General features: G+C 36.2%; 1 protein-coding gene across 1 annotated transcript in view; it reads right to left on the bottom strand.

Moving 5' to 3' along the window:
• Positions 1–2,220: 2,220 nt before the first annotated feature.
• The window catches only part of LOC131438444 (neuropeptide CCHamide-1 receptor-like), a 246,901-nt gene continuing 223,889 nt past the window's right edge, over positions 2,221–25,232 (bottom strand). The window contains exons 6-9 of the mRNA XM_058608469.1: positions 20,962–21,065; positions 16,269–16,406; positions 15,882–16,016; positions 2,221–14,825 (exon numbers count right to left, since the gene is read on the bottom strand). Of these exons, the coding sequence (XP_058464452.1) occupies positions 14,720–14,825; positions 15,882–16,016; positions 16,269–16,406; positions 20,962–21,065 (483 nt within the window). The 3' untranslated portion in view covers positions 2,221–14,719. The remainder of the gene's footprint in view (positions 14,826–15,881; positions 16,017–16,268; positions 16,407–20,961; positions 21,066–25,232) is intronic.

Genomic DNA, 25,232 nt, shown 5'->3' with positions numbered 1-25,232 from the left:
TTTTTTGTTGAAGAACCTGCTTTCCGGAAAAATAAGCAGTTTTCCGACAAGCTTCTATATCCATTGCCATCGCGTGTTAAATTAAAGGTTACTATTTTGCGGGTTGACGAACAAAAGGTATGTAAATCTTTATTTCGCCATAATTTCTGCAAGAGAAAATCCATATAGGAATGTGTTTGTTGGTGATCAAATGTGTTAGTGGAAGTAAGTTGAAACTGAAATAATGTATCGAACAATTTTCAGAAGAAACGAAAGAGTTTTAGATTTAGATTTTCGCTTTTCTTGAATTGTGGTTCTAAGCAGAATTAACTGATTTGTTTATTTTTCTACCACATGGAAGATTAATTGATTAAAATCAGGCAAATAAGCATAGGAATATGTTTTACGCACACATTATTAACATTACTCATACGCATACTTTTGCAAAGTGTCTTGCTCCTTAATATTATAGATCGATGTGAAGATGACAACAGTGAATCTGACAAAGTGCATGAAGCGAATATTTTTTTTACATCAGAGAATCTGGAGGTACCATCAAGGCACACAATAGAAACGTATTGGGTAGGGAGAGTGAATATGCCAACTTCCTATTACGACGGCTTTCATTGCGACTGCTCCATGAGATCTAGTCTGGAACTGCATAAGCTGAGTGCTATTATTATAAGTGTCCACAGTGTCCTGGAATCACCTAACCCTTTTCACTTCTCCATACAGTGTCTATCTGATTATGTTTAGTGAGTGCCTAAATTGTAATAAAGGGAGATTTTTTAAGAGGTATAGGATTTGATATATTATATAAGGTAACATGACTTAAGATGAACATTGCCGCAATATTATGTGAAATACATTTTAATTACATGCAGTATTTACCAATATTCAACATAACAGTTATCTATCTTGTAGCAGAATGTGATGAAGGATGGTTCTCCGAAAAATCTCTCTGAAGCAAAGCTCAATAGTTGATTTAAACCCTGGAACAATAGAAGCTGCGAGATCAGAACATCAGTAATCAGTCATCATTTATCATATTAATCAGAACATCAAGAATTATTTATCAGAACTAATTGGCTTAAGTGGCACGTTCCCCTAGTTCGATATTCAGCCGCTCAGTCTCCTCCATGGGCGCTTAGAGTAATGGGTCGCCAAAACGGGCCAGAACACCAGGTCTTTCTCCTTAAGATTTTTTTTCATGAATTACACGGATAGAAATCCATTGCCGATACCATGATAAGGAAATCATGAAAATGCCTGTTACTGATGATTTTGTGAGCAAATCCCATAAAAAATTTTCATGATTTAAATCATTTTGCTCATAACATCATTAATAATAGCTGCCGCTGCGTCATTGCCAGCAGCTTCGAAACTAGTGGACGCGACTTCCGTTTTCTGACATATGTATATGTTCATGTTCGCCATGTACTTTATAACTGTTTGGGCGCGCACACAGTGATGCAGTCGCTTTTCTCTCGATCTTCCATTATTTTAAGGCGCACACTTCTGAACGGAGTTACTTCATTGATTTTGCCTTCATGGTTAGAGTTCGATTGATAGAGCAGTCAAATTTTGTCTGCTGACTCATGGGTTACTATGATTGATTCTTCATAATTTTATCATGCATAGATGATAATTAAGAAAATCCTAATACTGTCTTTTTTTTAATTTCGACCTTTTTAAAGATTTGATTTCTACTTGGTTGATGGAAACTCTTAGAACCAGTGTAATTACCAGAAGATACAGTTCTGTTGCAATTGATGGTAAAATTATTTGATGTCCTTAGATATAATTTTGCTCATCAGATCAGTGACTTGTTATAGAGAAATTTCCAAGTCTACCTGTCGAAAACAAAATTTAATTTCCAACAAAAACGCAGATGGATTACTCGAAACACTGAACAAAGATCACAAATAGTTGTTGAAATGCGCATTTTTTTCGTTTGCATTCGGCTAGCATCGTAAGTTACTCATATTGCATAACCAATCGAGTTTATTTCATTTGTAAGAATCTAGGAAAAATCACTCACAAGTCCAGCATTGTCTGTTGAGGATATTTATAACAAATTTCCGCTTCCTGGGGTGTTCATGAAAAGTATTTTTAGATGCTAAGGTGTCTTAATTCTGATGACTTCTGGCTGCCTGAAAGGTTTTGGTGATATTTGCTACAATGAAAAAACGATAAATTGTTATTTTCTTCTGAAGTAGTTTTATTATCAAATTCTTATCAATCAACATAATAGTACAACAGTTCTGTAGAAAATCTTTGATATTACCATTTATCGTAAATGTATAGCAATTTAACACGACATCATATCTCAAATCGCTTCAGTTAGCATAAATATTTTCATATTGTTCTAATATAGGTGTTCCTTTTGAAAGGCGATCTTATTTCAACGGATTATCTAACAGTTTAATAACAGGGACCACTATACGCCAAAAATAAACTCCGATGAAAATTATCACATTTGCGTAACCAACATATAGACGCAATTAATCGATGAAATTGATCAGATTCTTAGAAAAATTGCATTAATACTGTAATAGACTATTTTTTGTAATACATTTTCTGGATACGTTGTTTTTTACTCAGAATGGCACTAGTAATTAAATGTGTTAAATATTTTCAATACTGTGTTTGTGAAGCAATGAAACTAATAGCGGAATTGTGATTTTCCAAGAGTGACTAACATGTTTGTTTGTTTTGATTAACTTATCGATAAAATTTTAATCACTTTACTATCATGGCACAGTTTAATATGAGAGGATCACTTATTATAATAACCCGTAACTCCGGAACTGGGTGGTCTTAAAGAAAAATTTATAGCAATCAATTGAATTTATGCGATTCACCCCCACGTACATTTTCGAATCAAGATGAGAGATTTTGAGTTATGACTAAAACTAAAATGATAAACATTTTTATGAAAATTGGCTTTTAGAACAAACAGTTTAAGGAGAATATTATTTACTCGTAATAATTCACAAAAAAGAAAAATGTATGTTGTAAGATGAGTACGAATTATGATAATTTTCTTATACGCTATGTTGAATGTAAATAAATATTACCTTTAACACTTTGATAGATTGTAGAGATGCGTTTCAGTGTTTTTGCTTGTCTAAAATAAGTCAGAAGGCTTTACTATTTGAATCGGTATAAAATTGTTATGTCATAGTTAGTAACAATTAATGAATCAAACTTTGAGGAAAATATATTCGAGAAAAACCAACAAAGTGTCAGTGGATACATATTCAATAACAAGTATAATTTTTCACTACACTGCATTACATACTATATAATTGATATTCGCCAATGCTTGGAAACTTGAATTTAAAGTTCATCAACTAGAACGTAGAATTCCATTCTTCCTTCGGATCGAGCTTATATTACAAAAATATTTAAAAGTTATGCGGTAGTTATAGTTAAATAATATGATGTGTGTAATAGTCCAACGATAACCGAACAATGTTTGAACGAAGTGTAGAAAATTATTCTAGTCGATATTTCACAAGATAAGATACATCTGCACATACACTGTAAGTTTCTTGCACTGATAACTTTAGCATGTTGCTAGGCATAGAAATATTTGTGTGCATATCCAGGAATAAACAACGAAAAAAAGGTGTAAAAATCAACATCGAATAACTTTTGTTTTGGGTGAAACTGTGTACACGTCTTCAGTTTGGCAAATCATTCATTTCGCACGAAGACCGATTCGATTCGAAGACGAATGAATTTTTTGTATGCACTTTCTTCCAATCTTTGTTGCTTGAGAACTGTTAATTGTACAAAAATGATCCAAGAAGAAATTGCAGGAAATCAATTGAACACCCTAAACATGCTGATAAAAATCTCTTCTCAATTCCCCTAATGTTGATATATTGCCTTCCCTTTGTCATTCAAACAGATTCATTCTAACATAATTTTTTGCATTAGAATAATTGCTGTCACAAATTCTTTCAGTTTGATTCGGTACGTTTCCGATCACCACAAACTGAGTCGAATGGTACATAATATTAACGGTCGAATATACGGCAACTGGCTTGTAAGACAAGCGCCCTATACATTGAATTTGGAAATTCTTTGGGAATTTGGGAATTCTCAAGATATTATAACATTAAAAATTTGGGCCAATTTGGGAATTCTCAAGATATTATAACATTAAAAATTCAAAGTTTGCGAGACAGGGGAAATCATGCTCATGTTTAGGAAAATTCAATTTTCAACTAGTGTAATAATACTAAAATAATAGAGTATGTAACGCGCTTCCCGAAACACTGAATGTCTTCGCTGTTGTTCAAAATGTAATACTTTAATTTTTGACATCTGCAATAGCCTCTTTTACTTTATCTTTTTCTACAGTCTCTCTTTTCCGCTTGGAATTTCACACCATGGAGCCATCTTAGAGTCAATAATGCAATAATTTGAAGTATATTTTTTTTTGAGTCGGAAAGTTTTCCTACACTTTTTTTACGAAATTTATATTCTAACAATGTATTCAGATATAAATCCACTTAGTAGTGCAATGATGCCTTTCTCATATCAATCATATTCTCATATGTAACACTGTGGTATTCGTCAGTTCATGCTTGCATTTCATCCGACACAGTCGACAGGAATAAAGATAATACAGTGAAGAGAACAATAGAGTGTACGAAATGGGAAAATACGATTTAGCAAAGCCTGAAACTTCGGAAAAATATGTCGCAGTACGGTGAAGTTCTTTCCTTCGAAAGGGAAGTATGACGGAATTTTTTCCCCAGTATCCGGAATGGCGTGTGAGTGGTATGCAACTACGTTAGACAATTCCATCTTACATCATTTGTGGTCAAGGTGGGATACATCCATGTAAAAAGCTGATTACCTATGAAAATCAGCTGATATTTTTGAATATATGACTACTATATCTGATCGTTAAAAGAAAACCGGGAGCCTGGATAGACGAAATCGGTTTTTCGATTGGAGTACAGTTACAGTTTTCAACACACTGTTGCGTCGCACTAGTTTTACTGGCGACACTGTTTACCAACACTGCCTTCTGCAGATAGTTGGTGCTACCGTTCATATAATTATGTCAGTTTCTCAGGCCCTTCTGGCAACTCAGTTTTTCATTTTATCTTCTCGCTCTGTTCACAATCATCAGACCAGTCAGTCTCAAATAAACCTGCATTAGAATCGGACCGTTTTTGATCTGTCATAAAGTCCGAAGTGTATCGAACAGCAGAAGTGAAATACACTAGCAATAGTCAGTAAATAAAGTGACTCAAACGTTATAATAGTGTAGTTTTTATTGGCAAGAGTCCGCCAAGGTTCATCCAGTTGTGAGTTTTATCAGTGCAGCTGTTTGTTTGTGGCTGTTCGTCTTCTGGTCCTTTGGCTGCTTTGGTGACCGCTGTGGCTGTTTGCAGAACCCGTTAGTTGCATTGCTGTTCGCTACCGGTTTACTGCAGTGCGAATGCAAGTAAGGTCGACCGACAAATTGCTACCATCGCTTCGCTGAAATATCCTAGTGAGGATTTAATTAAACACAACGTAGGGTCCCGGCTAGCGCCAACACACACTTTATCTTTTAAGGGCTGAGGACAGTACCGTAAAGTGGTAGTTTTTTTTTGCTATTGTCCAGTTTCAAATTAAATTTTCTTGGAAACGGTGCCGAATATATAAAAACCCACCTGACAATGTCTTCGAAATTTAGTTGAGAATATTCTGTGAAATTATCAGAATGATTCATTGAGTTTAGCGGTAATGTTGTATTTTTTCTGACTGAAGAACTGCTGAAAATTAGAACGCTCGGAAATGCATACCTTTACTTGTTCATCGAATATCTCGGCTTTGAAGGCTCGTATCATAAATCTACCGTGACAAAGTCTAGATAATTTAGTTTAGATGCGATTTGTACATAAAAACATACATGTTATCGCGATAAAAATAAAGTCTTGTATTTTTCTGTGAAACAAAGTCAGTTTCAACGCATCCGCCATTTATTGCTGTGGTTTCCTGATCGCATTTTGAAAAGGGAGAGAGAAATAAAATTGGCTCGACAAGGCGGCCAAACACACAGACGTTTCATTGCATATAAACACATTTTTTGTTTCATTCAATCTTTGTGAAAGTTGAATATTTTTTCATTGTTTTTTGGAATCCATGTAATGTCCAACCCATACTATAGATTTATGTGATAAAACTTCTCATCAAAATAATAAAATGTATGCTGGCAACTCGGAGAGTACAGGAGAAATACGATGCGCAAAGGGAATTGAGCGAGCCACGTGGTCGATTTAAAACTCAACACGCGACCCTCTGTCCTCAGACCATTCCGGAATCGAAAGTTGGATTCGGATGAAATTAAGTGATTCCGTGAAAATCGGCCATCTCCCTGACAACCTGGTGAGATTATTTGACACATACACACATACACACATATATGCACCGACTACTGGCTTAGATCGACAAGTTGAATCGAATTTTATAAAACACATGGCCCTCCGGGCCAATTTTTTCTAGTCAATATTACTTCTATATGAGAAAAGCAAAAACAATTAGTTGTTTCAAACCGAAATATCGCAGATTCAAACCAAATGTGCTTGATTTAAACTTATGTTGGTTTTAATGCTCCAAACAAATGTTGGTTTAAAAAAAAGTTGATCGAATCAAACCAGAATTGTTATTTATCATATATCAACAACAAAAGTCGTTAGAACCAATTGGAGTTTATTGCAATATTTTTTTCTTCAGTTATTATTAAATTCAGGTATTATTAAAAGTAATAAAATAAAATAAAAATAAAAAGTTGAATAATTTCTTTAAATTTGGGTTCTGTGAAATATGATGAAAGATCCTTCGAAAAAAAAAACGAAAAATATCTCGTTAAGTTTTGACCCGTGGTTTCCAGACCACCCTGTAAATTAAACAGTATACCGCCATCTATCAGTGTTTGGACCTTCCTGTACATCTGTTCGAAATTATCATCAATATGTTTCAGGTGCTCAACCCTTTTTTTTATATGAGTTAAAATTAAATTATTAAGATTTAAATTGGGTGTTCAGCCACAAGTGGTGACTTTTCAGCCCTATTATATATATTAAGGTTGTTGGTCAAACCTTGTTAAAGGCTTTTAGATGGGCGTATTAGTCCAGAATTTCACTTCAAAAATTCAAAAACAAATACTAATAATAATAAAATACTAAAAAAAATGTTACGACAAAACTACATGCGGTTCTAGTTTTGCTTGCTTCAAATAACAGGGAAACATGACTGGCTGTGCAAGTGACAAGTACCGGCCAAAAATTCTAAAATAGATTTACCTGAGATGACTAGACAAATGATAGAATGGATTCTAGTTCCACAAATGCAGAATTTTGAGTACTCGATATCTCAAACAGTTAAACACGTTTATGTTTCTCCATTGACTTCTATTAGAATTGGAAGAACACTCGTCTTTTTTGCAGAGTCGGTAAGTTGATGAGAGCAAAGCGATTCACGTGTCCAGACGACTATACACAGCCGATCAGTTGATTGGACTATACTTCATACTCAATACATACACCGCTCACTGATATACTGAATGGACAACACTTAGTTTTTCATCCGTTGCACCGTCAATTGAAACTCAATTTAACCAACGTCAGTTTCTTCCTTGAATTAACAAACATATCTTTCAATTGATTGAGAGAGCGCCTATCAAATGAAAAAGCAAAGTCCTGGCATTACATTCCTTTTGTGGAATTTGGCCTTTCTGTTTCAACAGACTTCGCAGCCGATTCTTAGTGTACAGAATCATTGCATGGCTAGTACTATGGATCCTACTGACACTAAGAATCCTTCTAGGTCGGGGCTCGAACATACGACAACTGGCTTGTAAGACCAGCGCCCTATGCATTGAACCACCAACCCGGGCCTATCAAATGAGCTCCTGGTGAATGTTCAGTTGGTTGAAGATAATAAATGAACGGTAACCACGGTCAATCACAGAATGTACTTAAATTTATTGCTTTCTCTTCCAATATTCATTTCTAATACTTTGGAATACATCTCAATGCATACCAAAAATTCGAAAATTATTCATTCGCACATTTCGTTTATTCAACCGTCACATTTTATTGATTGTACCGGTCGTAATAATTTTCTGTCATCGAGAGTTCATGCCTATTCATTCGAACTTGTTTACTGTCGATGGCTGGGTCAGAGAAACAAGTGGGTTCATTCGCTTTTGAAACGGAGCAAGCGAAACTTCAAATGACTAGGTATGGTTATTCAATTGACGATGAGTCCAGCGGATCTCATTTAATTATGACCACGAAAGTCATTTGAATGATTTGGAATACACTGACAGTGAAAGGCCAGAAGTTTCATTTTCACTGGATGCAATTGATTTTGAGTGGTGATCCGAGATAGCTCCCTTACTCCGATTTTTGTGAAATGCAAAAATACACACGCCCTTTTTAAAAATCAGTCGTGAGTCGGATTAACCTCTCCATCGGTTCAAAACTTATGGTTTGCCATACTGAAGCCATGTGCAAAGTTTAATTCAAATCGGAGAAGGTCGATTCTGATTTTGTCACTCTTTCGTCTACTCATTCCTGGAATTGCTCTAATTTAAAGTATGAGTTGAGGCGCACTTACAATTGAAAAATGGCTCGGAATTTTAATCAATACTTTAACAAACAAAAGCGGCGTATTTTTTCCGGTTTCGTTTGATTACATTTTTGTTGAATTTTGCAGTCTTTGAAGTTATAGGTTATTGAATAACTACTCGGCGCAACACTCATCAAATTAAAGTCGAATGTTACTTTTATTAACAGGTTCAAAATATAAACTTAGCGAAAAACAAAGATGCATATTTTTCAATTTTATTTCTTTGATTTATTTTTCAATACTTTAAATAGCATTCAACTGTTTTTTTAGCGTATATATTTTTAGAGTAGTCACTTCAATACTCACAACTTCTTATTGAACATCATAAGTGTACATTTCACAGTGTTTGAGTTACAACGATTAGAAGAAGGTATTTGCAAAATATATCCGTACTTTTTAAAAATCAGTCATGAGTCGAATTAGTCTATACATCCGTTCAATATGAATTGTTTGCCACACTGATATCGTGTACAAAGTTTCATCCAGATCGAAATCTGTAAAGTTTGATGACTTGATGCCAATTTCACTGCCGTTCCGATACTAGAAATAATATATAGCCGAATGATGGAGTGATGCGATTGGGCGAAATTCAGTCACAATACTACCGTATGTTTTTTTTTATTTATACATATTGTGAATTTTTTAACTTATTAGCATAAGTGACTCGAACAATTTTGCCTTCAAAGACATTAAAAGATATAAGCAATCCTAATGATCATAATAAAATCGATTTACTAAATTTGACCATGTTTTGAATTTCTTTCTTGTTCACTTAACTAGTTAATTTGATAGTTGTCGATGAAGTGAAAGGAGACACTTTTAATATCAAGATTTGGACTACCTTTTCAGGAGTTTTAGTTTTTTTCGTGTTTATGCGGCCAATATGACCAAACCTTTTGTTGTATCAGTCAATATTTGTAACCAGTATAGGTACTAGTGATTGAATATAAAGTAAGTAATTCAAGAGATCTCGTTATAAGAAATTAATATACTCACGTAATGAGTACTTCGGTCACGTTTGGGTAGCTATAGCTTCGTGTTTGACACATATCTCAACACAAAATGAAGGCTTGTTAAAGGTTGAATAAAAAGAACAGTAATTATTTTACCAAACTTATTGATCACCAGATCTGAAATGCTGATGTCAGCGATAATATGCTATGAGAAATCAAAACAATTTTTGCCTTTCTCTATGGAAGGTATTAGAATTACTGGAAAAACCGACTTTCGAACGGAGCCTCGGAGACCCATAGTGTTATATACCATTCGACTCAGTTCGACGAGATCGGAAAATGTGTGTGTGTACGTGTGTGCACTTTTCGAAGATTTTTGAACGCGCTCAATTTCCTCAGAGATGGCTGAACCGATTTAAACAAACTTGGGCTCGTTTGAAAGCTACTGTTGGGCCATTGATCAAGTTCGAAGATCAAATAGCTGTGACTTTTGGTTCCGGAGATATGACTGTCCCGAATAAAAGTATAACATTTTCTTTTTGGTACAACTTTATATTACGCTTTTATTACGGGTGGAAACTTATGAAGTTTAGAATGAATTTAGTTCAGAGTATGATGTGCACATGTACCAATCACAATCTGTCAAGTGGTTCTCGCGATGACTTCCAAGAAAGAAGTGCTTCGATAAAAAATTATGGGCACGGTTGTTGAAAATCCAAGCCAGACCCAGATCCCGAAGTATTTGGTAATCAAAGACTCGATCGTGCTCCGTGTGGTAAAATCGCTTAAGAAGACCGACCCACTGATGAGCTGGCAGTGGAAGAAAAACGAAGATATTCAATACGGGGTCAATTCTTTCGTCTGGTTCATCCAGCGGACAATGGAGGTGCTCAACCGAACGGATAAACATAATTTAAAAAACGTGCTTAATCCACCTAGCAGTGAGATGATACCTTTTTTATCAATCCGCATGCATGAATATTCTTTGTTGTTTCAGCTTTCATGACATTATTCTAATGTCCGTCGTTTTAAGTGGCAATTTGAGATTTTAATCACTCATTACTCTGTAATGTCGAAACTGCAAATCGGATCGAATTTGAATCTAAAAGTGTAACTATCGATTAAACATTCCATGATATGTCGAAGTAATTTCCACTTTAGAGTTTAGGGTAATTTAAGGTACTTCCAGAGCCGGTATTCAGGAACCAGCATAACTCAAACCGATTCGTATGGCCATATGACGAATAAATTGCAATATTTTTGAGTCCAACTTTAAAGCTTTTCGGGATTGTCATCTTCTATATCGCTTTGAATTTTAAAAATTCATCATCCTACAATTCCAGAATCGGAAGTCAAAATTGGATAAAATTGGATTTATTTTAATTGAACTTTTGTTTCTGAAATTTGTTTGGCTTTTTTTTGAGAAAACATCAATCCCCGAAAAAAATTGAGTGAAATTATTTGTCACACGCGCATTTGCTGATCTCGACAAACTGAATCGAATGGTATATGGTTGTTATGTTTTTCCAGCATTTATTGCTGTAAGTAGTTTAAATTAATATAAATATAGAATTGCTTTCATCTCGAAAATTCTTTACATATGGCATATTCGAACGATTATGTTGCCAAAAACGAACCGTGCTTAAATCGGTCCGAGGCAAAATATCATGCTGTACACAGTCTTTTGCGTACTTAAAAACAAATGTATGTAACGGTATAAAAAATCGTGTTTTATGTTGCTCCCAAGCATTTCTTTGCCAGACAGCGCTAAAAAATTCTACTGCTGGAATAGGGAAAAAAGTCGGTTACCCAAAATTTTCGATATCTCCGTTAAAAATGGACGGATTTTAACAATCTATGGCTTGTTGGATAGGTATTACCGTGCGGAATCTAAGTCTGAAAATATATTCTGTTTTCAAGGTCAATTGTGACAGATACTGTCAAAAAACTGAAAATTTTGACATAAAACTTCGTATAACTCAAACCATTCAATAGCGTTCTGGGTGACGGGGAGACCTTTCATTTGCGACTAGTTTGATCAAAATCGGTCCAGCCATCTCTGAGATCTTGACCTCTTAGTTGACAACACACATACAGACACACACACATACATACACACGGACATTTGCTCAGTTCGTCGAGCTGAATCGATTGGTATATGACATTCGGCCCACCGGGCCTCGGAAAAATTTTCTAAAGTTTGAGCGAATTCTATACCTATTTTTTATATTTATAAAAAAAGGTAAAAATGTACCGCGAGTGGTTGATGTAGAGGAAAAGCATCTTGACGGACGATTAGGCGTACATTAAAGCGGGCGCGAAACAGATCCCCGACCTGGAGTTTTTCGTCGGAAAGTACTGCCTGGATGTTTCGGGGAGGTTTCTTAAGAATAAGGTCTATAAATTTGCCAAGAAGTACTTGATGTGGCTGACGATCTATGGGAGCGGCAAATTCAGCAAGCCGTATATAGCGACCGGCGCAGTCAACGGCCCGCTACCGTTTCTCCGGTCCCACAATGGTGACACTCTGTTTGAGCCGGATCTGGCTTCGTGCCATTAGGCGAAACCGGTGATGGAGTGGTACGAGGCCAAAGCCAAATCCTGGCTTTACATTTTGTGGAGTTTGACCTTTCTGTTTCAACAGAATTCGCAGTCGATTCTTAGCGTTCAGGATTATTACATGGCTAGCAGTACGATCCTACAGGCACTAAGAACCCTTCTAGGTCGGGGCTCGAACATATTACAACTGACTTGTAAGACCAGTGCCCTATGCATAGAACTATCAGACCGGAAATGGTACGATGCCAACGATGCTGTTTTTGTGTCGCAAATAGTCGTTCAACTCACCATAACTTCACTCAATTAAAAAATTCTGGGCGATTATGAAGGGCATACTCCAGGAAACATAGCATATAGGGGAATGAAGAGCAAAGCGGAACAGGATTAAAGCCATGTTGGTAGGTTGCCTAATATGCATGCTTTTTCCAGAATTATGGTGACTTCCACTCAAAAACATTGAATTTCGTTTTGAAACACGTTTTGTTTCGGTGTGTCGTTTTGATTATTCGAGATATCCAATCGCACGTAAGTCATCTCAATTCAGATTGAAAAAAAAAATTCTTAGTATTCTTGCTCTCTTTTAAGTTTCTATAATGTACTAAGTGCTTCATTTCCGAGTATTATCGTGTTTCCTACGATTCGGAAAAAAAATATTTTTTTCGGGGTAAAGCGGGGTATTGCATAGCGCTTTACGACGTGTAATTTTAATTTTCCCGAGTGGATGCAAATTCTGGTCCATCCTACCGATACCATTTTGAAGCCCAAAATCGAATTTAACTTTCATTGTCTTCTTTGTAATTAACTCTTTTTGAAAAACAAAATGGAACTTTTTTTGTAAAAAAACATGGGACAAAAAGAAGTTTTGTTTAAGTCGTTGTGAACAATTACTTAAATAAATTAAATTACTTACGAATATTCCAGATGAAAATAGTTTTCAGTCGGATTATTTGTCGCTAAAGATAGCGCAAAGTGTTATACGCAATAAATACCTCATTCAAAATGTAAAATCAATCATTAAACCAAAATGTTCTCCGCTTTGCCCCCAATCCCCTAGTGATGCCCATGTTAGTAGGTTTGGGACCATTTTTATATTCTTATGGATTTGACAACAGCGGAATTACCCACGTACATTAATTATTACCTCATTGTTACGATCTCTGATTGAAATAAAGCTCACTAGCTATCACCAGCGATACTGATAATTGACGTTTTAATTAACATTAATTAAACATTTGCAATCATTATCTCTTTATGTAAAAAAATCAAAGAAAATAAAAATAACCGTCCATTACTTGGAAGGGGTAATCTAAACTTGGTGAATGATGTATGAAATGCTATTTCGAAATAGCGTGTTCCGTAATCAAGAACGGAATGATTTAGGCGCGCAATTTTAGGAGCTCATAGATTTTCAATACCGTGTTTAATTCGTTTCAATTCTACGTACAAAATTCTACAAATTTGGATGGTTAAATTTTTCCATTCAATATAGTTTAGAAAACTTTCGGAACATGACTTTAAACATTATTACGCCTGCAAAAACTGATGAATACATTCGATAAATTTTTTGCCTTAAATTTTTTGTCCGATTTACCCGATGCATCGGTTTTTATATGTATCGGCTTGGTTGGAAAATTATGATCAGGGATACCAATTTGAATATTCATTGTGGGTGGTCATATCTATTTTTAGAATCTCCTATCTTAATTGAATGATAGATTTTCAAGCATTGTACAGCTCCGAAAAAAAATCTGACAGAAACTGTCTACATTTTGTTCGTGGTTTTCATATCAATTTTGTTATTGAGCTGCCACGAGTCCACGCAATGATATTGATACTAACTTTGACGCAATTAATCGAATAAAGCTTGAATAATTAACGCCCGTTGGGGGATGATTGTTCTATAGACTTTAAATAGGCTATTCCTTCTGTTCCCATAGCATAAACACTCCAAATTTTTCGACGTTCATATTCTAGCAAAACTTATTCAAGTCAACTTTACCCTGTACAGTAATATGCTTTTGGCACACTTTATCTCATAAATTCTGCGGCATTCGTAGCGAAATTGGAGGCTTGCGTTCTGCCAAGAGGTACGATAACCAGAAGAAAAAGCATAATTAGATCCAATTATTTTTCGTTATCTCCTAGAGTTTTTCCTGTGCACTGGTTTTGTGCCATTCCAAGCTTTACAATTAGGTTGTTCATGATATAGATCTCATTTGGGTTGGTTACCTTTTTTCTGACTTCTTGGTAGCGTCAAAAACTCGAGCCACCTACGCCACGAGTGCATGAATGCGTAGGAGAATTCGTTTACATAGAGGACCAATTTGCTTCATAACAAAGAAGATTTTGCCGCCACAAAGGAACCTGATACCCTCCATAATTTAAATCGTTTCTAACAAGGTGCAGTTGGATAATTTTGTAGAGTGACGACATCACGGTTGTAGACGAAAATTTCAAGCACATCGCTTTGACATGCTAACAGATAGGAAGTGATAGCCAACAGTTCGTAGAAAACTTCATAAATTTCGTTGGTCACTGCCTAGGAGATTCTAAACCATTTTGTCGATAAAACTGGTATTGCATTATGATGGGTAACTCTCATTCCTTTCCGGAAGATTTGTGGTGAGATAGTTTCCATTACCGTTGGTTCCGTTCGGGAGCATGATTATAGTTGTTTCTTGGATGTTTCTGTAAGTGAATATAAAAAAGTAGGTTCTAATGTGGTTGTATACTTATAGACACTAAAAATTAAAATTAAAATTAAAATACAGAAAGCAGGAAGCAAGAAGCAAGAAGCAAGAAGCAAGAGGCAAGAAGCAAGAAGCAAGAAGCAAGAAGCAAGAAGCAAGAAGCAAGAAGCAAGAAGCAAGAAGCAAGAAGCAAGAAGCAAGAAGCAAGAAGCAAGAAGCAAGAAGCAAGAAGCAAGAAGCAAGAAGCAAGAAGCAAGAAGCAAGAAGCAAGAAGCAAGAAGCAAGAAGCAAGAAGCAAGAAGCAAGAAGCAAGAAGCAAGAAGCAAGAAGCAAGAAGCAAGAAGCAAGAAGCAAGAAGCAAGAAGCAAGAAGCAAGAAGCAAGAAGCAAGAAGCAAGAAGCAAGAAGCAAGAAGCAAGAAGCAAGAAGCAAGAAGCAAGAAGCAAGAAGCAAGAAGCAAGAAGCAAGAAGCAAGAAGCAAGAAGCAAGAAGCAAGAAGCAAGAAGCAAGAAGCAAGAAGCAAGAAGCAAGAAGCAAGAAGCAAGAAGCAAGAAGCAAGAAGCAAGAAGCAAGAAGCAAGAAGCAAGAAGCAAGAAGCAAGAAGCAAGAAGCAAGAAGCAAGAAGCAAGAAGCAAGAAGCAAGAAGCAAGAAGCAAGAAGCAAGAAGCAAGAAGCAAGAAGCAAGAAGCAAGAAGCAAGAAGCAAGAAGCAAGAAGCAAGAAGCAAGAAGCAAGAAGCAAGAAAAAAATAAAATTTGAAGTATAATTTTCAAGGCGTCCCCAAGTGCAGGCCCGGGGTTAAATAAACAATATAAAAAAGTGCCAGGGGCAAAATATTTTCACACACTAATTACATTATGATGGGTGTAACAATACTCAATTAATAATGGGCACAATCAAATCAATGAGCTCGTAGGTGTATTAAGGGCAGCGTGGAAAGCGGTGAATGAAATCGGATATTTCTCTCAACCAACGTCAACAAACATTTAGCAATATATTCTCCATTAGACACTGAAGTATACTCATTTCTACCAGCGGCAGGTTTTATGTACTTACATCCGCATCGACTGCGTTCCGAATCGCTTGCTGGGATATCGTCTGGACATGGTGCTCGTTAGCGAAGTATCTCGGTGGCCGAGATTATCACCACGACGCCTGCGGGCGCTTGACGATCCTTCGCACAGTAAGTATCTTGAACAGGTAAAGCGAACAGAAAATAGATGTAATTAGTTAGAATTAATTCCTCGAAAGGGTGCTGCTAAGAGGAGCTCAAAAGATTACACAGAGTAATCGATGAAAAATCTGAATGCGATATTTAGTTCAACAATCGCTTGATTGAAATGCACGTCACGAATTGTATAATATGCAACTGAATGTTTAAGGTGAATGAAAGCAAAATTGAGTTGAAACCCTCAACCGAATCAATATCATCAATTTACTTACCTGTTAAAGTGCTTCCGGAAGGCACCACTCACGCAATACAATGCTACAGGATTAGCACAGCTGTTGGCGAATGACAGGCAAAACCCCACGATCCGCAGCACATGCCAAAACTGATTATATTCTTCCTGGGAGTTGGGACTGGAACGGGGATAAATGGAACGTTTATATATTTATGTGCAATTGAATTCTTCAATGATTGGACACATCGTTGTTGTAATGTAATTTACTCGAATGTGTGTGCTGTCATATCTTTTGTGGGAAGAGTTGAAGTAATCTTGATTGACTTCTAGGGAATTTTTGCAGCTTATTTCGTATTGTCCAGATCCAAGTCATTCCTCTTATAATAAAAAAAGATGATTAGGTCGTTGGTTTTAGAAAACATTTTGTAAATTGGTGGATAGATGAAGTAAAGAGTCGATTATTTTTCTAAGATTAACCCAGGACATAAGTAATGAAAATATAGTCGATCGATCTAGATTCTTCTGTTTTATTACACCCATGAACGAATCTTAAGCTAAATTTGCGTGTCTAGCGTAAAGTTTTCAGAGACATTTTGTGTAAAGGCGGAAGAAATAAATGTTCATCCTATGAAATTTTGTTGGATAACTTCTTTCGTATGTACGTTTTATTTCATAAAACTACGTGAAATCAACTTTCATAGGCAAATATTTTCATCTCTATTCAGCAGCCAAAGCTTCGCATACAAAGGAAATGTACACAACCTTGTCATATTTGCTTCACCGAGTCAGAAACTGACTGATTAAATTTACATCAAATGTTGGTTTATGTAAGTAGTTTAAAATGATAACTTAAAATATTCAAATTTTCTTTTGTATGTAATCTTTCCTACAACTTAGGATATTTTTTGAAATGCAACGATTTGAAGAAGATGCTTTCAAAAATGCATTCACCTTTTGTAAAACTTTGTCTTGTGTCTAATCTATCCGTGAAAAATTAATGGTTTATCATATTGAAGCAGTGGGTACAATGGATCAAAAGTGTGATGAATTTTTTGGAGGCATGATACAGATGACCACGAAGCATTTTTTTGTGTAAAATGGTCAGTAAAATCGATTCCCCGTAAGGACCACACGCAACGCTATCATGTTCATTTTACCCCAAGTTCCCTATTTATTCTGGATTGCATTCAAGTTTAACTACACAGTCAAAACTATTTACATCCATTTTCATGCACATATTTGGTGCAGGAAATTGAATATAAAGTTACACCTCAAGCTTCTTACTTCTCAATATACATCAAATGCAAAACTAAGCGTAAATTAAAGTATGCTGTACAATTCAATGAAAAATCAAGGCTTTCTACATCAATGATGGGTCTCAATTAAATTTCTAATTGAATTGCTGTTTATTTCAAAGTATCATTGAAATACATGTCGTGTAAATTTCATTATTTTTTCTGTGTATATAAAATAAAACCGAAGTACATGCAGAAGACCGGATAGTGTGTTTCTGATGTAAAACAATCTAACAAATAGTTTGCATATAGTTTTTTAATGACAGCAGGAACCTCGTTGTACCGTTTTACTATTTGTTTCTTGTTATAATATTCAGTTGAAATTTGATCTACTATCCAGAAGCAGATATGATCTATAAACGTACTTCAGTGATCAAAGTACATACAATGGGAATGGCAGTATTAGCCCGTTTAATCCGTTTTACCCTAATTTATTTCATAAATCGTATTATTGGTTAAACTTTCCGTCGCATTCTTTCCCAATATTGATAGGATAAATAGGAGTAAAACGGTATAACATAATTTTTGCGGTCATTGAATCTATTTATAATCTACTTTTAGGACTTCAAAATGTGAAAGAAAATCTAGTCAGACTTCCGAAAAAAAATTGGGGTAAAACGGGTTAAACGAGCTAGTACTGACATCCCTATTGAATATACTTGGATAACTGAAGTTCTCTACGTAATATTCACCACTATTGATAGGTCGCATATAATATGCTTCAGGATGATAAAACAGTAGTAAACTTAAAAAAAGTTTGAGGGAAAATTGGGGTAAAACGATGTTGCCCGTTTCATGGGATCATCGAAACTATCTGGTAGTTAATTTATGGGGTTATACGCATAACATAGAACTGTGCTGGTTTACCATAACTGGCCTAAAACCGAAATTTGTGGAAAAACAGAATACAGTTATTTGCGGTCATTCTGATTAACAGCGGTCCGTTTGTAGAATTTATGAAAATATCTGGAGTTCCAATTGATTAGTTGAATTCATTTTTTTCAGAGTTTTACAGTCAGATTACATCCTATGAAATTTTGTTGGATAACTTCTTTCGTATGTACGTTTTATTTCATAAAACTACGTGAAATCAACTTTCATAGGCAAATATTTTCATCTCTATTCAGCAGCCAAAGCTTCGCATACAAAGGAAATGTACACAACCTTGTCATATTTGCTTCACCGAGTCAGAAACTGACTGATTAAATTTACATCAAATGTTGGTTTATGTAAGTAGTTTAAAATGATAACTTAAAATATTCAAATTTTCTTTTGTATGTAATCTTTCCTACAACTTAGGATATTTTTTGAGATGCAACGATTTGAAGAAGATGCTTTCAAAAATGCATTCACCTTTTGTAAAACTTTGTCTTGTGTCTAATCTATCCGTGAAAAATTAATGGTTTATCATATTGAAGCAGTGGGTACAATGGATCAAAAGTGTGATGAATTTTTTGGAGGCATGATACAGATGACCACGAAGCATTTTTTTGTGTAAAATGGTCAGTAAAATCGATTCCCCGTAAGGACCACACGCAACGCTATCATGTTCATTTTACCCCAAGTTCCCTATTTATTCTGGATTGCATTCAAGTTTAACTACACAGTCAAAACTATTTACATCCATTTTCATGCACATATTTGGTGCAGGAAATTGAATATAAAGTTACACCTCAAGCTTCTTACTTCTCAATATACATCAAATGCAAAACTAAGCGTAAATTAAAATATGCTGTACAATTCAATGAAAAATCAAGGCTTTCTACATCAATGATGGGTCTCAATTAAATTTCTAATTGAATTGCTGTTTATTTCAAAGTATCATTGAAATACATGTCGTGTAAATTTCATTATTTTTTCTGTGTATATAAAATAAAACCGAAGTACATGCAGAAGACCGGATAGTGTGTTTCTGATGTAAAACAATCTAACAAATAGTTTGCATATAGTTTTTTAATGACAGCAGGAACCTCGTTGTACCGTTTTACTATTTGTTTCTTGTTATAATATTCAGTTGAAATTTGATCTACTATCCAGAAGCAGATATGATCTATAAACGTACTTCAGTGATCAAAGTACATACAATGGGAATGGCAGTATTAGCCCGTTTAATCCGTTTTACCCTAATTTATTTCATAAATCGTATTATTGGTTAAACTTTCCGTCGCATTCTTTCCCAATATTGATAGGATAAATAGGAGTAAAACGGTATAACATAATTTTTGCGGTCATTGAATCTATTTATAATCTACTTTTAGGACTTCAAAATGTGAAAGAAAATCTAGTCAGACTTCCGAAAAAAAATTGGGGTAAAACGGGTTAAACGAGCTAGTACTGACATCCCTATTGAATATACTTGGATAACTGAAGTTCTCTACGTAATATTCACCACTATTGATAGGTCGCATATAATATGCTTCAGGATGATAAAACAGTAGTAAACTTAAAAAAAGTTTGAGGGAAAATTGGGGTAAAACGATGTTGCCCGTTTCATGGGATCATCGAAACTATCTGGTAGTTAATTTATGGGGTTATACGCATAACATAGAACTGTGCTGGTTTACCATAACTGGCCTAAAACCGAAATTTGTGGAAAAACAGAATACAGTTATTTGCGGTCATTCTGATTAACAGCGGTCCGTTTGTAGAATTTATGAAAATATCTGGAGTTCCAATTGATTAGTTGAATTCATTTTTTTCAGAGTTTTACAGTAAATTTTTCGAAGTAAGGTAAGAAGAAAAGAAAAAATTTGGGACAAAACGGGAATGTTAGTGAATTTTGCGGTTATTTTAATGATCATCAAACTATTTTACGATTTTTTTTTCATAAGAAATACCCAGTTAGAAAATATTTACATGAATTTATTGAGTAGTCGTGTTTTTTTCCTCACTGTGTAGTGTAATTGCGTTGAAACGATGTAAATTTATAGTTGCCCTAGAGGAATGAACCTTAAAAGCTTTGCACAATAATAAATATGAGAAATGCAAAAAAATAATTATGTCGTGAATGATTTAGATATACTCGCGAAATAATAACGAAGACAGCACACGGAAGCCTATTAGTCAAATAGTCTCTCAAAACAATGGGGCGTTAGTTGTTTGTATCTTCAAAAGAGCTATCACATGTTTCGACCCGAAGGAACCCTGCTAGCTTGGGCCACTAGTAAAAGGCACCCTGAAGTGCATTTTATTTCCGCTCCGTTAGTAAGTTGGTTCGACTCACTAACATTTGAGCACAGCATCCGCAGAAAAGATAGCCGCCTAGCAGATACCGAAAACATACGGGCAACTTTCGCAATCATTATACCACTTGTCCGAAAGTTAATAGTTTCGGTTTGCAGAGAAAGAACAATGTAGTAGTTGACGAGTAAAAATATGAACAGCATCAAGGACATAAACAGGGAGCAAAGCGGTTTACCAGTTCAGGACAAAACTTACTTGTAATAAAACCACAACATGAAGAGATGCGATGGTAGAAAGCAGATCCCGAATATTACAACAAACGCCCACACGGTGATGGCAACTTTTCGTCTCGCTTTTACCTAAAAATAAAAAGGAAACAAATTGAATATGTGGGAGTAGCAGTGCATGCTAGGCAGTTATGGTTGGTGGTAAGGTAATGGGGTTGTCAGATATAACACTGTTGCACTGTTATGAACCGCGTTCATGCGATGCATTATGATTGGCTCTGGTGGTTTGATAGATTTTTATATGAAATTGTTGAGCAGTGGCATTGTCTTTTGATATGAGCTAATATCGATACCATAGGTTTTTGTTATCATTCCGAGTTCGATACCCTGATTTGGAGATATTTCAAGTCTTTGAAGATAGCAGAAGCATTCTCAGAAAATTGGAATGAAATTAAAAGCATTTTCGGATTGAGGACAACCCTTAATATTTCAGTTAGTCAAAACATCAACAACTAAGCTGGAATTTGGAGATCTATGGTTTCATGTTACATGTTTTTTCTGTGAGCCACTTGGGTTCGTTACTCTGTAGTATTAAATCTGATAGAAGCTGCTATTTTGGTACATTTTACTATAGAGGTCATGATTAGAAGCGGGAAACCTAACATTTAGCAATATGCTCCGTTTCGCAAGGTTCTATGATTTAGTAACATACATAGCTTTAAATTGATTTTCTTATATCGTTTATTTATACCCGGCTTTAAATTGATTTAGTAACATATTCCTCTTAGAAAGAAGGTTCTTTCTATGTGTAATATAATTAAAGCGTCGGAGTTATTTGGCTTTATTGTTTTAACATAAACTGTTGAAAAACTCCCCTCAAGTGTTTTAATGTAATAAATTGTATAGTAAGGAAAATTTGTATAATATGCAGCAAAATTTTAGTCGCAGCTCAAACAAACACGCACTCCCTCCCCGCTCTTAAATTGTTAAATTGTTTATATGTTCATTTGTTTGGCCACAGATTTAACCTCTATGGTTTTTCGGTCGAGGGTTAAATACATATGATTTAATTTTTATGTGGAAACGGAAACACTGTAGTATTTTTTGTGTTGTGTCACTCCGAGTGACTCACTCGATAGGCAGACATTTCTAATTTCAGTACGGTACATTCGTTTGTTTTTGCCTTTCTCTATAGAAAGGTGTTAGAATTGCTGGAAAAACCGACTTTCGAACGGAGCCTCGGAGACCCGTAGTGTTATATACCATTCGACACAGTTCGACGAGATCGGAAAATGTCTGTGTGTGTGTGTGTGTGTTTTTTTACAAGCTGAAATCCCTTATGTACTTTCCCAGCCCCCGGAACTAAGCTAAGCTCAATACTTCGGGGGAGGCAGTGCTCATGCACTTCTTCGTTTGGGAGAAAATGAGCTCCTGCGTTTCTCTCTTTATCCATCTCGATCCACCTTTGTCACCTCGACGACCCAATGTCGCTATGCCGCGCCACACTACTCGACTGATCCCCGACAATGTATCTAGCCTACACCGACGGAGAGTTTCCCGGAGAAGAAAAATTCTCCCGCAACCGGCGCCTCCGGTACCCGTCCACGGCCCGACCGTAAGGATGCCTGGGTCGATCCAATGATGCCGGTTGGAAGATGGCTTCCGGTTCACTAGTGCCCCGACGATATTAACGGTATTACGCTACGGTCTACTCGTCTAGTCCCCGACTAAGGACCTAGACTACTCCGACGAAGAGCTCCTCGGCGAAGGAATTTCTCCCGGCACCGAATCCCATTTTACGCCAGGCGGGACACCCGAAGAAGTGCCGAGGTCGGCTCCGCGATTCCGGTTGGAGCATGGCTTCCGGTTCGCTGATGCCCCGACGACTCGAATCGGTGTTGTGGCGTCTACTCGACTAGTCCCCGGTGATGGATCTAGCCTACACCGACAGAGAGTTCCCCGACGATGAAAGTTCTCCCGAAGCCGACGTTTTCGATAACCGTATATGACCCGACCGAGAGGATGCCTGGGTCGATCCAGTGTTTCCGGCTGGAGGGTGACTACCGGTTCACTGGTGTCCCGACTATCTTAACGGTGCTACGCCACGATCTACTCGTCTATTCTCCGATGAAAGTTCTAGACTACACCGACGAAGAGTTCCCCGGCGAAAGAGGCTCTCCCGATACCGAGTCCCCTTTTACACCACACGGGCCACACGAGAGAGTGCCGAGGTCGGTCCGGCGATTCCAGTTGGAGCATAGCTTCCGGTTCGCTGGCGCCCCGACGACACAAGTCGGTGTTGTGGTGGCTACTCGACTAGTCTCCGTCGAATGATCTTGCCTACCTCGACAGAGAGTTCCCCGACGCTGGAAGTTCTCCCGAAATCGACGTTTTCGATACTCGTATGTGTGGGTGTGTGGGTGCACTTTTAGAAGATATTTGAACGCGCTCAATTTTCTCAGAGATGGCTGAACCGATTTTAACAATCTTGAAAACTCGTTTAAAAGCTACTGTCGGGCCATTGATCAAGTTCAAATATCAAATGGCTGTGACTTTTGGTTCCGGAGATATGATTGTATAAGTGACGTAACCGACAAAACGCGTTGTATTTCTACGCGCTCAATTTTCTCAGAGATGGCTGAACCGATTTTAACAATCTTGAAAACTCGTTTAAAAGCTACTGTCGGGCCATTGATCAAGTTCAAAGATCAAATGGCTGTGACTTTTGGTTCCGGAGATATGATTGTATAAGTGACGTAACCGACAAAACGCGTTGTATTTCTACGCGCTCAATTTTCTCAGAGATGGCTGAACTGATTTTAACAAACTTATACTCGTTTCAAAAGCCACTGTTGGGCTATTGATCAAGTTCAAAGATCAAATCGCTGTGACTTTTGGTTCCATATGATAGTAACCTACAAAATACGTTGTTTTTATACGAAATTTCAGGAATTGAAAAAAAAATTTTGATGCCAGAATGCTTAGAATTTCATGAAACGTCGAAATTTAGTGTCATCTCGATTTTTTTTTTAAATCGACTTTTTGGGACTTAGAAAAAATATCAAAACTTCCCAGAAAGTCCCAGAGAGTTGATTTTTTCTAAAAAAAATTTTTTTCAGATGACACTATAAATCTCGACGTTTTATGCAGTTTTGAGACTTTTGCCATCAAAAAAAATTTTGGTTTTGGAAATTTCATGTACTCCCCCATGGTGCTTTTTCAAGATCGAAAATTTTCAAACCTTTACCGCTGGGCAGCACCCCTTACGCATGTCCGATTTAGCTCAAATTTTGCATGAGGACATTTTTCAAGGTGCTTAAACTTTTGAGCACTAGCGCTTTACGAAATGAGAGGTGATTTTTTGTTGCAGTTGCTTCTTGTTTATTGGTCTGGTATTGTTTAGAGGATTGAAAACATGATTTTTTCAGGCAAAACGATAAAGAAAACTAAGAAAAAGTTTTATTATTTCCAAGATGGTGACTTCCAGTTTATTGATATTCTTTACAAACCCGTACTATTTGGGTATATTCCGTACGGATTTGATGAACAGGTGCCGGAAAACAATGTTTGGAGTCGTTCCGAAAACCAAGATGGCGACTTTCGGTTTAATGATATTCCTTGAAAATCTTTACAATATGAATAATTATTGGTGTAAAACTGAAAACAAAGTTATTCTAAGAACACGATCATTGACATGAAGCCAAAGGTTTGAGGTTGCTTTTAAATATTAGATTGTGATTTTCTGTTGTTCAATAAATTATTGAAATCATAAAATATGACTATAACAATACAAAATCATAATGCAAGGCATTCTAACAAGCTTTTCAGACGTATATTTGTTATGGTAGTTTCGAAAATTATCATTTACTACAATATTCAAACAATATTGATGAACTGGAGGTCTCCATCTAGAGTATAAAAACGATTGCAAACACCGTTTTGTGAAACATATCTGCTGGTCTTCAAGGAATATCGATATACCTATACTTAATATATTGGTTTTTGAATCGTTAAACATAATCTCTATTAAATCCGATCCGGAAATACCCATATTGTAATGGCATTCAAAGTTTATAAATAAAACGGGTGTCGCCATCTAGGATTTCAGAATCACCTCGAACATCTTTTTTGAATCTCTACTCATCAAACCCGTTCCAAAAATACACAAATCGTAAAAGTTTTCAAGAAATATCAATAAACCGGAGGTCCCCATCTTGGATTTTTAAACGACCCCAAACATCATTTTCTTGCACACACTCTTACATCCGTACCGAAAATAGCCATATGATTGGGGGTTTA

This window comes from Malaya genurostris, chromosome 3 (assembly GCF_030247185.1).
Source record: "Malaya genurostris strain Urasoe2022 chromosome 3, Malgen_1.1, whole genome shotgun sequence".
Classification (NCBI taxonomy): domain Eukaryota; kingdom Metazoa; phylum Arthropoda; class Insecta; order Diptera; family Culicidae; genus Malaya; species Malaya genurostris.
Note: the sequence above shows the minus strand (reverse complement) of the source record. Positions and strands in the feature narration are given on the sequence as shown.